This window comes from Catharus ustulatus, chromosome 15, assembly GCF_009819885.2.
Source record: "Catharus ustulatus isolate bCatUst1 chromosome 15, bCatUst1.pri.v2, whole genome shotgun sequence".
NCBI classification, from domain to species: domain Eukaryota; kingdom Metazoa; phylum Chordata; class Aves; order Passeriformes; family Turdidae; genus Catharus; species Catharus ustulatus.
Genome location: NC_046235.1, coordinates 18,516,628 through 18,529,362, shown reverse-complemented (window position 1 = coordinate 18,529,362; position 12,735 = coordinate 18,516,628). Strand labels below are relative to the sequence as shown.

At 54.5% G+C, this 12,735-nt stretch overlaps 1 protein-coding gene across 3 annotated transcripts in view; it reads right to left on the bottom strand.

The window, feature by feature from the left end:
• ARHGAP26 (Rho GTPase activating protein 26) overlaps window positions 1–12,735 on the bottom strand; it is a 108,505-nt gene that overhangs the window by 21,562 nt on the left and 74,208 nt on the right. For all 3 annotated transcript variants that reach the window (XM_033073193.2, XM_033073195.2, XM_033073196.2), the window contains exons 18-19: window positions 4,934–5,093; window positions 3,562–3,697 (exon numbers count right to left, since the gene is read on the bottom strand). In XM_033073193.2, the coding sequence (XP_032929084.1) occupies window positions 3,562–3,697; window positions 4,934–5,093 (296 nt within the window). The remainder of the gene's footprint in view (window positions 1–3,561; window positions 3,698–4,933; window positions 5,094–12,735) is intronic.

Here is a 12,735-nt window from a genome sequence, read left to right as displayed (position 1 = left end):
AGCTCCTCAGAGCCCCCTTGGGCTCCCCTACATGTGGTGAGAGATGTCCCCACAGTTTGTGCAGGGAGCACTGACACTACTGAGCACCCCAAAGAGCCACCCCAGCTCAGGCACCTCCTCAGCCCTGTGCAGGGTCACTGCAAATCCCACTAACTCATTTCCAGGAGATGCCTTTGCCATGGTCAAACTGCAGTCCAAAAGCATGTAGTGATGGGAAATCCTTGCTCTCAATCCCTTTAAATTCCACCTCTTTTTGAGTGAGGAAAATATTAATATTAATCTGTGCTCATCTAAAGGGGGGTAAAAGAGTGCAAGAGGAACTGCAGGGTTGTGTGAAAGGTTAATCCTGAGCACACAGCAGAAAGGAACTGCCTGGCAGGAGGGCTGGGGCAGCTCTGGCACCACTGCACAGGGAAATGCCACATCAGCCTGTGGGTGCCCAGAGCAGAGCCCAAGGCTCCTTGTCCTGCTCTGGAGCTGCTGCACGTCCCAGGTACCTGGACACAATCAGCACCTGCAGGGCCTGGTTTAGCTCAGGCTGAGCTGATCTTCCAGAGATGAGCCAAGGATGGGTGATGTTGATACACATCAGTGTGCTCCTGACACTGGATTTCATTAATCTCCACCATGGGAAGAAGCAGCACAGACATTCCTCTGTCCCCAACTCTGCCAAAGGGCTCAGAGGGCTCCAGCCCTTGGGATGAAACAGGGAAAAGTGAAGAAAAGCAGAGCACTGACCTCCAAAAATACTGACAGGCAGATGTGATAGCCAGCAGATGAGAAAGGAAAGAAATTAAGCTGTCTAAGGACCTAAAAACCCCAAATCCCTCTGGTTTTGAATCTGCCAATGCAGGTTTTAGGCAGCCCAAGAGAGGCCACCTGTGCTCAGCTGGCCAAGCCCAGGACTGTGCTGAGCCCAGCCCCAAGGAGCTGACCTGAGCCTGGAGTGTGGGCTGACACCAGTTCACTGTTTGCAAACACCTCCTGCCCCAGGCTGAAGGCTGGGAATAAGCTCCCTAAGCTTGGCAGCTCAGTGTGGATTGTGCCTCTAATCTCCAGAGCAGCCACAGCCAAGGGTGAGCTGGGAGTCCCCAGCAGCCACAGAGCTGCAGGTGCCTCAGCTCCAGGGCAAGGGAGATGAAGGGCAGCATCTCAAACTCCTGCTTTGCTTTATTTCCTCCTTCTAAAAAGGCTGGAACTGTTCTTTGCTTCATGTTTTTGAAAGCCCCTGTGAAGGATTCTGCACTGGAAGATTTAATTTGGTTTCACAGCTACAAGAGCAGAGCTGCCCATCAGCTCAAGAGCATTTCCAGCACAAAAAGAAAAGAAGAGCATCCACCCCTTACCCAAACTTTTATCTCCAGAATTCAGGCAGGAGAGCCACGGGAGCCTCAGCAGAGCCTTTTCCCCAGGATCTGCTGATAACTCATGAGGGGGGATGACAAAAGGACTGATAAGGAAGAAAATGGTGTTTGCTGTGCTGGTGACACTTGTGTCACAAGAGCTGCTCCCTGGATAAGAATGTAAATGTTTAACAGCAAAATAATCACTATAACCACAGATTAATCACAATTACCTAATCTGCTCCCCTTGTGTTGAACATGATAATTTTTGAGTTAGACACAGCTTGGCATGATGAATGCCAGTGAAAACTCTGGAAAGACATTGGACTTTGATGGACAGATTTCAAGTGATGGAAAATCCATTGTCCCACTCCACTTATTTCTATGTCAAACTGCCCCAGTCTTAAAAGATGTGCACCCTGCTCCCATTTAGAACGTTTCTAGCTTCAATTTCAACTTCTGATTTCTGTGGTGCTGAGCTGCTGCCCAAGCCCTTGTGCTTCACCCTGACTTAAGAGCCTTGGTCTGTCTCCAGACCAGTAAGAAAAGAAAGGGAGAAAAAAAGAAGAAAGGAAACCTCACATATTTCTTGTGATGTGCAGCAGGGAAGGCAAATAAAACAGCAGTGGCTTCCCAAAGACACAGGAGGTTATAGACTGTCAGGAGGAAAAACAAGAAAACGTTGCTTCACATGGGAATAAATAAAAGCAGAAATAAAGAAATGAGCTCAGTTCCTCTCCCAGGCACGGGAAGATGCACACAGAGGATCAGCAGAGCCTGGAGGCTGACAAGCCCCTGCTTAGTTAGCAGCAAATAAACGACTGGGGCTGGGAGTTTTCACAAGCAGCGTTTGGTATTTGAGGCTGCGGCGAGAGCCGTCCCACACCATTTCCAGAGCACGTCTGGGGCTGCCACGGCTTCCTCAAACCCACGCGGCTCCTTCCGACAGCAGGGCGCTGCTAATCAACAGAAACTCAATCACACGTGTCTGACAGGCAGCACAGCCCCAGTGACCCCCTGTGCCATGGGGAGCTGTGCCCCAGCCCTGCCCTGGTGCTGTGTGCTCACCAGAGACCCTGTGCCTTTCACCAAACTGGGGGAGCCCCTGTGTGCAGTAAGAAGCAGGAGCTGGGAATTGGGCTCGCTGTCACATGAAACAAGAGCCTGAGCAGACACATTTCTGCCACCCCACCAGCAGGGCTGGGCCTTGGCTCCTTCACCCAAATATCTGCAGCATCAATTAGCGACAGAAATGGAAAGATGAGCTCCAGCATTTTTGAACTGCCATGGTACATAATCCTCAGGAAAATGCCGAAGCTCCTGGCTGAGTTTTCCTGTCTGTAAAAGGCAAAGTGCCCGAGGGCATCCCAGAAGGGCCGCCCTGGGGGACGCCGGTGGCCACCCTGGGCACAGGTGTGGCACCCGCAGCTGATGGCAGCGATGACATGATGGGGCCAGCAACATGAGAAGGGGACAGGCAGGTGGGGAGGGGACAGCAACACTCTATCCTGTGCTAAGGCAGCCTCATGGGGAGCTGGTTAAGGGCTGGGATGCCAGGAGAGATTCCACTGCCCACCAAGGCGACAGCGGAGGGAAGCGAAGCCTGACCCTGTTATGGGATCATCCCTTGGGATGGCAGGGGGATGGATGGCAGGGATGGCAGGGGGTGGATGGCAGGGGATGGCAGCCTGGGGATGGCAGGAGGGTGGCAGGAGAGTGGCAGGGGGATGGCAGGGGGATGGCAGGGGGATGGCAGGGGGATGGCAGGGGGATGGATGGCAGGGGGATGGATGGCAGGGGGATGGATGGTAGGGAAAGGCAGGGGGATGGCAGCCTGGGGATGGCAGGAGGGTGGCAGGAGGGTGGCAGGGGGATGGATGGCAGCAGGGGATGGATGGCACGGGGATGGCAGCCTGGGCATGGCAGGGGGATGGATGGCAGGGGGATGACAGGGAATGGCAGGGGGTGGCAGGGGGATGGATGGCAGCAGGGGATGAATGGCAGCCTGGGGATGGCAGCCTGGGGATGGCAGGAGGGTGGCAGGAGGGTGGCAGGGGGATGGATGGCAGCAGGGGATGGATGGCACGGGGATGGCAGCCTGGGCATGGCAGGGGGATGGATGGCTGGGGATGGCACGGGGATGGCAGCCTGGGGATGGCACGGGGATGGCAGCCCGGGGATGGCAGCCTGGGGACACAGCTGAGCCTGGGGCACTCACTCTCGTTGGGCTGGGCTGTGTGGAACAGCGTCAGCGGGCGCTCGCTGCACGAGGGCGGCTTCGACTCCGAGCTCTTCTTGCGCGATAACAGCAGCTGCGAGTTCGACGCCGGAGCCTCTGGCACCGTGTTAAATATCTGTTAAAAATAATAAACAAGTTGTTCTTTGGCATCACCCCGTGGAACAGGACAGCTGCCCACCTGCCTGCTGCACAGCCTCTGAGGAACACGGCAGGGCAGCGTTCTGGGGACACATTCCCAAATTCCACATTCCCAAATTCCACATTCCCTCCGCACCCCTCCTTTCTTCACCCCAGATGCAGGCTGTGAAGAGCCCCGACACTCTGGCACTCTGCTGACTTTTTGGGGTGCAGGTGAGGATGAGCAGCCCAGCCAGAGCAGCAGTGTCCCCCCTGTGCCCCCACGCTCCCACGGCTGCAGACCAGCTTGGGAAAGTCTTTGCAAACTCCCAGCCACAGCTGTCAGAAAACTGAGTAATCACATTTTTTCTCAAGGGGATGAAATTTTAAAACTGCACAAAACCCCAAAGAGCAGCAGCCTTGCTGGTTGCTGATATTGGGTTATGAACTGCTCCTTTTCTGGATCCCCAGGCTCAGACAAGGGCAGTGACCCCTCCAGCCCAGCTCTCTCCAAGTCTCTGTGCACTGCTGGAGTCCATTCAACCCATTCCTCAGTGTCCTTCCCAGACACACAACTGGCATGGCCAGGCTTTCCCCATAGGAAAAGCATTCATTGGCACAGCTCTCTGTGATGCCACCCCAGCCAGGGCAAGCTGGTTTCTACTCCTGCCTTCACTGCCCAAATGCACAAATTTGTTACTCCCTTCCAAACAAACCAGACCAACAAAAGATCAGAGTCAGGGAACTGGCTGCATTTAGAGGAAAATGGTATTTTGTAGCACGTGCAGCAGGGGACAGGGCAGGAGCTCAGCCCCACAGAGCAAACATCCATCAAAGAAACAGAAATGCAGCAGGATTCAGATCAACACTGGAGAATGGCAGTACTTGGATAAACCTGGGTTTAGTCAGCAAAGCAGGAGCGGGCTGAGGTGTGCAGCTCACTGGTTTGTTTAGCATTCATCCCTTTTGAAACCAAGGACAAGCTCCCATTAAACAGTGGGAAGGGGGAGAAAGGGAATTCCTGTGATGGAGACATGGCCATGCTGACTCACCCTGGGGTGACCATGAACAAGCTGCCCACCAGCTCTGCTCCCACAGCTACAGCCCAGGAACTCAGTGCCAGCTGCCCCTCCCTGGCAGTGTCACCGTGGTGCCACTGGCCATGCCATGGGCAAAGAGAGACCAACTCCTTTCTATAAACCACTGGAATGAAAGAAGGAAGGGAGGCCATCACCTTCTCGTGGTTCTCTATTAAAATCTCAATCACAATGTTCTGGAATTTGATGTCCATGATGGCAGCGACCGTTTCCTCCTGAGGTCGGAGCAGCGTCGGCCCAAACACCACACCCAGATTAGCAACAGTCATCAGGTTCTGCTTGTGATTATCTGCAACTCTGGGAAAAAAGAGACAGAGAGTGAAGTAGGTGATGGGACTAACCCACAGGGAACCCCCTCCCTGCCCTCCCTGCCTCGTGGCTGGCACAAGGCTTGCAGTGCTGTTTACATTTTTCACGCTCCTGGTGAGCCCCTTGAAGGCTCAGCCATGTGGAAAAACACAAATTTAACTGTTGTGCTCCTGGAGACCTTTCAGCCCCCATGAACTGACTAATCCCACAAAACCTCAACCCCAGGCCAGCCACCGAGCCTCACGCTGCAAACCACTCCCAGGAAAACATCTTGAATCATTAATGCTTAAAACCCTTCTGAAAACAAATTGTTGGACCTCTGACACACACTGCTCTCCAACTCAATGAGTGACCTCATCTGTTCCAAAGGCCAACTCCTTCCCAGCCATTCCAGCACCAGAGGTCAGCCCCATCTGGCCCAGGGTGGGAGGCCAAGGTGGGGCTGTGCCCCCAGATCCCCCTGCCCCACGTGTTCCCTTCTCCTTGGCACAGGGACACAGGGACACAGGGACACCCAAGCCCTCCTCCCCACCTCCTCCACCTCTTCTAGCTCACAAGAGGGCACAGACCAGCTCAGCAAGGTGAAGCAGCTCTCAGTGAGGATGTGGCAGCCTGGTTACGGTGTTTGAGGGGTTATCCTGGAGCAGCCCCAGCTGGCACCTGCTCCTGGAGGTGCCAGCAGCCCTGATGGGACTCGTGCTGTGCTCTGCCTCACCTGAGGGGACACAGCAATGGGGACACAGGCAGGGACCCCTCAGCCATGCTGGGCTCACCAGGTGCCCCTGATGGGCTGAGTCACAGGGGGACAGGAGTGTGCCAGCACCTGCACATGCTGTGTCACACAGACACGTGTGTGCCAGGACCTGCACATGCTGTGTCCCTGCTGTGTCACACAGACACGTGTGTGCCAGCACCTGCACATGCTGTGTCACTGCTGTGTCACACAGACACGTGTGTGCCAGCACCTGCACATGCTGTGTCACTGCTGTCACTGCTGTGTCACACAGTGTGTCCCAGGACCTGCACATGCTGTGTCACTGCTGTGTCACACAGACACGTGTGTGCCAGCACCTGCACATGCTGTGTCACTGCTGTGTCACACAGTGTGTGCCAGGACCTGCACACTGCTGTGTCCCTGCTGTGTCACACAGACACATGTGTGCCAGGACCTGCACATGCTGTGTCCCTGCTGTGTCACAGGGGGACACGTGTGTCCCAGGACCTGTACACTGCTGTCACTGCTGTGTCCCTGCTGTGTCACACAGACACAGGTGTGTCCCAGCACCAGCAGTGCAGCCCTGTCTCCAGGAGTTTTTCTTGTGGTTTGCCCCTGACCTCCTGAACCAAGAAGTGTGGTGCCTCCAGGCTGTCTAACACAGCTGGAGCCTGAGGGGGTTCAGTGTCTCCTCCTTCCCTTTCTCTCCGTTTCCCTGGACAGACTCACTCACTGGGCTGACCCTAACATTTATTGCTGTGAGTTTCTACCCTTGATCTTGGGGTCAAGACATTCATGTGCAAGCTCAGCATGTTTCAGCATGCTGGAAGCCCAGGCTGGCTAAAAAAGAAAAGATGCTTTCCATCCTTTTCCATCCAAAACTCACCTGAACCAGCACAGAACTCATCCCTACACACATCTCCTGAGGCAGCAGGCAGGGATCTATCACAAGGGGGGCTCAGGGTTGCTGGCTCAGCTCCCCCAGCAGCAACACCAGCCCTGCTCACTGCCTGGGCATGGAGCCTGTGCTGGTGCACATCTCATCCCTGGGGAGCAGGCAGAGCTGTCCCCTCCACCTCAGAGTGCGGAGGTCCTGGCCAGAGCCCTGGGGAGCTGGTGGGACCTCCCTCCTTCCCATAACTGCCCCCACTGCCAGGAAGCTCTGAATATTTGATCACAGCCTGCTGGAAATCTCCAGCGTCAGTAAATGGCTGGGGCACATGGGCTGCCCTGGAGAGGGCTCAGCCACAGAGGTGACAATGTGCTGCTCACAGTGTCACCCAGCCAGGCTGGCCATGTCCCCTCTGGCTGGCACAGAGCCCATCCCCATCCCCATCCCCATCCCCATCCCCATCCCCATCCCATCCCATCTCCATCCCATCCCTATCCCCATCCCATCCCCATCCCCATCCCCATCCCATCCCATCTCCATCCCATCCCCATCAAGCTGCTCATGGCCACACCAGCCCAGGGAGCAGCAAGACAGGCAGCACAAGTCCAGTAAGAAACAACACACACTCAGTAATACTTAACCAGGGATTCAAACCTCCCCCCACATCACTCACAATTCCCAATGACATTTTTTGCATTGCAAAATTGCATTTCAGACACACATTCACGTGCCCCTAACTGGATATGGAAAAACGCTGCTGCAGCCCAAATGGTTTTCAAAAGCACTAATAAAATAATAATTTTAATGATCCTCTGTGGTTAGTGAAACAATGTTCATTTATAAAAAAAACAACCAAATTGATCTAAGTCACACAAAATTAGGTGCCTCCATCTCTCATTACCGTTACCATGCCCTACATCACTCTAATAAATTGCACTGTCATCAGCTCATTACAGGGAGGCAGCTGAGCGTGGGCCTGCTAATTATTCCAGACTATTAATGGTTTCCCAGGCAGGACACGGTCCCAGAGCAGAGCCTGGCCTGCCCAGGCACTGCCCACTCACCCACAGGCTCAGGACACTCAGCTTTGCCTCTGGGAGCTGCTCTGTGCAGCCTGGCTCCTCTCTGGAATAACCTCAGTGCCCCATGAGCTGCTGCTCTGCACCCCAGGTACTTTTCCAACAGCCATCCCTGTGCTGGGTCACACAGCCATGCTCCAAAACATGATTCACCTTTCACATCCTTCAAATTCCCCATCCATTACCCACAGGATAATTCACTCTAAATTACACCTCTTCATCATCCTTTGTAGGAGGAAATAACGCCACAGTTTCTAAAGATGGGTGTTCTCAGCCCAAAGTGGGGCTTAATGCTGGGCAGGGACTGTCAGTGCCTTCCCCAGCTGCTCTTAGGAAGTTTTCCAAGCACCCACTGTATTTCCCTTTTAACCTGCTGCTTCTTTCTGGCCCTTGATGCACTCTGTGAGACTCTCTGAGAGAATAATTCATTTCTGTGGGTCCTTTTTCTGCTCCCCCCTCCACAGGAGTCACTTCCAGCCCAGGAGAAAGCAGCAGCTAAAGGAGGAATGTGCAGCAGCTCCTCTCTTCACCCCTGCTCAGGGCTCACTGTCACTGCCTTGGGGCTCTGGGCTGCTCCTGGCAGCTCCACAGAGCCCTGACCCATCGGTGCTGCCCCAGCCCTGCCATGCCCTGGGGACAGCACTGTCCCCCAGGCCACCCCCAGGGTGTCCCTGCTCACTTCTCACTCCCGTGCAGCAAAACAAAGAACCTCAGCAGAGCAAATCCATGTTGGGTGTTAAATTAGATTATGCCTGGGTTGCCTGGATACTGCATAATCACTGCCATGACCAAACACAATTTAATACAGGGTAATTGGTAGCCAAGGTTCAGGGCAGGGGAGGCAGGGAACAGTAAATATTCCAGTGTGGTCAGAGCTCCAGTGGGTGCTCCCACAGAACTGCTGCCTCCCATGTCTGCAACTACTTCCTGCATGTATTTTATATATATATGTGTGTAAACTGCTGTGTATTTTATATACAAACATGTATTTTAGATACAGAATGCATGGATCTGAGTCTCAGCCAAAAGTGCCATTATTAGTTCAAATATCTTCCCTGGTTCAGAACAAAACCCCTGAGCAAACAACCATCAGAAGGGAACAACAGGAAAGTCTGGAGTGTTTCTATTTCCATGCCTGGGACAAACCTTTGCAATCAAAGTGCTTGTTGTGGCTGGACTGGCAAGTCCTCATGGGATGGAAAATAATGCAGCTCATTCCTCTTGTACAGGTAAAAATTCATCCCCTGTCTGCCACCACCAGCAGAGCTCCTGTTCAATGTGAAAAGCCAATCACACAGAGGCCAGCAACCCCCAAAATTATTTAGGCTGCTCTGGGAAGTTGGACAGAGAGAAATTAAGCACTTTTGACTCTGGACAATGAGGGAAGGTAAAAAGCAGAGGGGACAGAGGCAGCACATTGGGTGGAGAGGCAGAGTCAGCAGCCAGCACTGTTCCCACAGTGAATCAGGGAATCCTTTGGGTGGGAAAAGCCCTCCAAGATCCCCAAGCCCCCCAGCACTGCCAAGGCCACCACTGAGCAGTGGTGCCACATCTGCAGTTTTAAATCCCTCCAGCAATGGTGACCCCAGGGCTGGACCCTTTCAAGGGGGGAATTTTCCCTGATATCCAACCTGAACCTCCCCTGCTGCAAATTGAGGACATTTCCTCTTGTCCTGTCTTGTCACCCAGGAAAAGAGGGTGGTTCCCACTCACTCACCTACAGGGAGCTGTGCAGAGCCAGAAATTCCCCCTGAGCCTCCTTTTGTGCAGGCTGAGCCCCTTCCCAGCCCCTCCACAGCTCCAGAAATGCCCCTGGGGCAGAGGACACAGCTGGGACCCCACAGCCCCTGCCCTGGGGATGGATGGACAGACAGACAGACACTGCAGCACAAACTGGGGACATTTATCAGCCACAGTCTAACGAGTTCTGGGAAATGTTCTGGGTGCATTTAACTCATCCCTGCACATCATTGAGTTTAATTGGGCTGTGGCTGATGAGTGCAGGGGTGGAGAGGGAAGAGGGGCTGGGCTGTCCCCACTCAGCTTCCCCCTGTCCCAGGGGGGCTGGAGCTGTGTCCCCAGGGATGGTGGCCCTGCAGCTCCCTGGGGCTGACTCACTTCTCACCCAAAGCCATTCCCAGCCCTGGGAATGTGTCTGAGGGCTGGGAAGGCAGCAGGTGTTTATTGCAGGAATGTTGTCACTGGCACCCAGCACAGAGCTGCTGAGACCAGTGCTGCAATTCCAGCTGCAGCAGCACCCACTGGTGTCCCAGGCAGCTAAATCAGCCAATCACACATTCCTAAACCGTTCCTAAATGGGCATGGCAAGAGGCGACAGGGACACTGCTCTGCAGACACAGAGGCAGGGAGCACAACCAGCTCAGCTTCATCTTGTGTTCAAAAGCCACATGCATGTGGCACCTGGGGACATGGGCCAGTGGTGGCTTGGCAGTGCTGGGAGAATGGAGATGATGCTCTTAGGGGGTTTTCCCAACTTTGAAGCTTCCATGATTCCCAAACCAGAGCACACAGACACAGGAACGCCAGCACCCCTCCCTCCTGCCTGCTCAGGGAGATCTGGATGTGTCTGTGCTCCTCTGCAAGGGCCATGGGGTCCACAGCAGCAGGAGGAAACTGGGCTCACTCAGCCACACTGGGAACTGGGAGCACTGGGAACTGGGAGCACTGGGAACGTGGACACAGCCCCCTGTGTGCAGCCAGCCGTGGGCTCAGCCCCAAATCCCCTCTGCTGCAGACAGGAGAGCCAAGCCTGAGAATGCACCTGGAGCCCAGGGGATCCAGGATAAGGACACATCACCAGGGAATGACAAAACCTCTCCTGAAGACAAGGGGAAGCTTGCTGAATGCAAACCCTCGCTGCTCTCAGGCTCCTGCTCACTGGGACCAAAGCTGTGCCTGCACTGATCCCAGGCACTCTGACTTGCTCCAACACGACTGGCTGTCTCTGCTGGCTGGCTCTGGCCACAGCTGGATGCTTGGGTTCACTCCCAGGGAAAAAAAGGGGCTCATGTTGCACTGAGAAGCCACTGAGGCCAAATGTGAGGTTCAGTATCAGCGAGCCAGATCAGTGTGAATACCAAACGTGCTGTGACTTGCAGGGAAACACGCAGGGAGCTCAGCACTGCTCCAGCTCAGGCTTCCCACACCGAGCCAGAGGGGTTTCAAAGCCATCCTCTCTGCCTCTGGGCAAGCTGAGCTGCAGGGGGGATCCCAGAGCCATCCCAGCCCTCAGCTGAGTGCACCAGGCTGGACATGCCCTGTGCTGGCACAGCAGCACTGCAGGCTCCACTGAGAGCCACAGCACAGCCAGAGCTGATGGTGAATGCCACCATGGCTTCCACCTGCACAAACACAGCCAGCAAAGGGGCCCCATGCTCAAACAGCCCCAGGGACAGGGCTGGAACAGCCCTGCCATGGCTGCAAACTGTGCCAGTGCCACCCCAGTGCCACCCAGTGCCACCCCAGGGCCATCCCAGCAAAGCCCTGCTGCATGGGCAGGTTCTCCCCAAAACCTCACTGGTGCTGCCACCCTGCAATAACAAATCCCCCTGGGCAGCAGGGCCTGGCACAGCAGCTCTGGGTGAACAAGGAATCCTCTGAAAGTTCTGCTGTGCCACGGCGGAGTCTCCAACCTGCTGCGTGGAGAAGAGCCAAAGCAAACGGGCTCCCAGAGAGCTCCCGGCAGCAACTGCAGCAGGGTGAGCAAGTGCAGCTCCTCAGCCCCACAGGAGCCATCCCAGGGCACAGCCAGCTCCCAGGGCCAGGGCAGGAGGTGCCTGGTGCCCACCTGCACCTTCACACCAGTGCAGTGCCCACAGCAGCACAGCAGGGCTGGACTTGCTCTTCCCTTAAAGGTATTTTGGAGCTCATTCACTTCATAAATGCAAGGTTGGAGCTCATCCCTCCAAAATACTGAATTCCTAGAAGACACTGCTGGAGGAAAGGGAATGTAGGGAATAAGCAGCTTTCAGAATTAACAATGGAACAGCAGCAGGGAAAACGCTTCTCTCACCTTGGCCAGCAGGACCAGGCTGTGCCCAGGGATTGGAACACCCCTCAGTGCCCCAGCTCTGAGCCCTGACACACACACACACACACACGGGCTGGGACAAGGTGGCCTTTCAATGTCCCTGCCAACCTTCCTGTGGTTCTGCAGGCCAGGGATCACTCAAGCATCCTGGCAAATACTGCAGCTCAGAGAGATCTTGGCAATGGTGATTTTCAGTCTCCTCTCTTCTGCTGAAAGATTGTCTGACTGAAACCTCTCAGACTGAGCTTGGTTCAGTGCTGGCTCTGCTCACACAGAGCAATCAAGGATGTGCTCATGCAGCATCTCCATCCCACTCTGTCTGCGGGGACGCTGCAGACACCACCACGGAGACTCCAACCAGTTATTGGAAATCTTTTGCCCACTCTTGATTTCCCACTCTTGATTCAATCTCTTTCCATACCCAGTTTCAGTTTCACTGTGATAAACAATTACAAAAAAAATCCAGACAATTATGTGCTATCAGCAACCTCTACCCACCAACACCAAGTTCAGACACAAGCCCACAAGAATTCACACTTGAGGAATGCAAAATGCCTGCTGCTGCTCCTGGAGATCCAGGAGGAGCTTGGCAGAGGTGCTCAACCACAGAAACTCCTCAGCAAACCCAGCAGGTGCTTTGTTACAAGCTGCTAAATCATCATGCCAGGTTGCTGATGCCAGCTTTAGTCCAAAACTCCCATTATCCTATCTCCAGACTCCAGTCTTGTGCAGGATGTGGGTGCAAAAGAACCTAAAAAGACACTGCAGGTCTGGGCCACGTTCCCCTCCAGCTAAAAACTGGAGAGCCTGCATGAAATGCAAAGGACCTTTTAGAGAAGCATGGAAGGAAAAGCCACCAGCACCCACACAGCTGCTCCAGGGACAATCCAGAC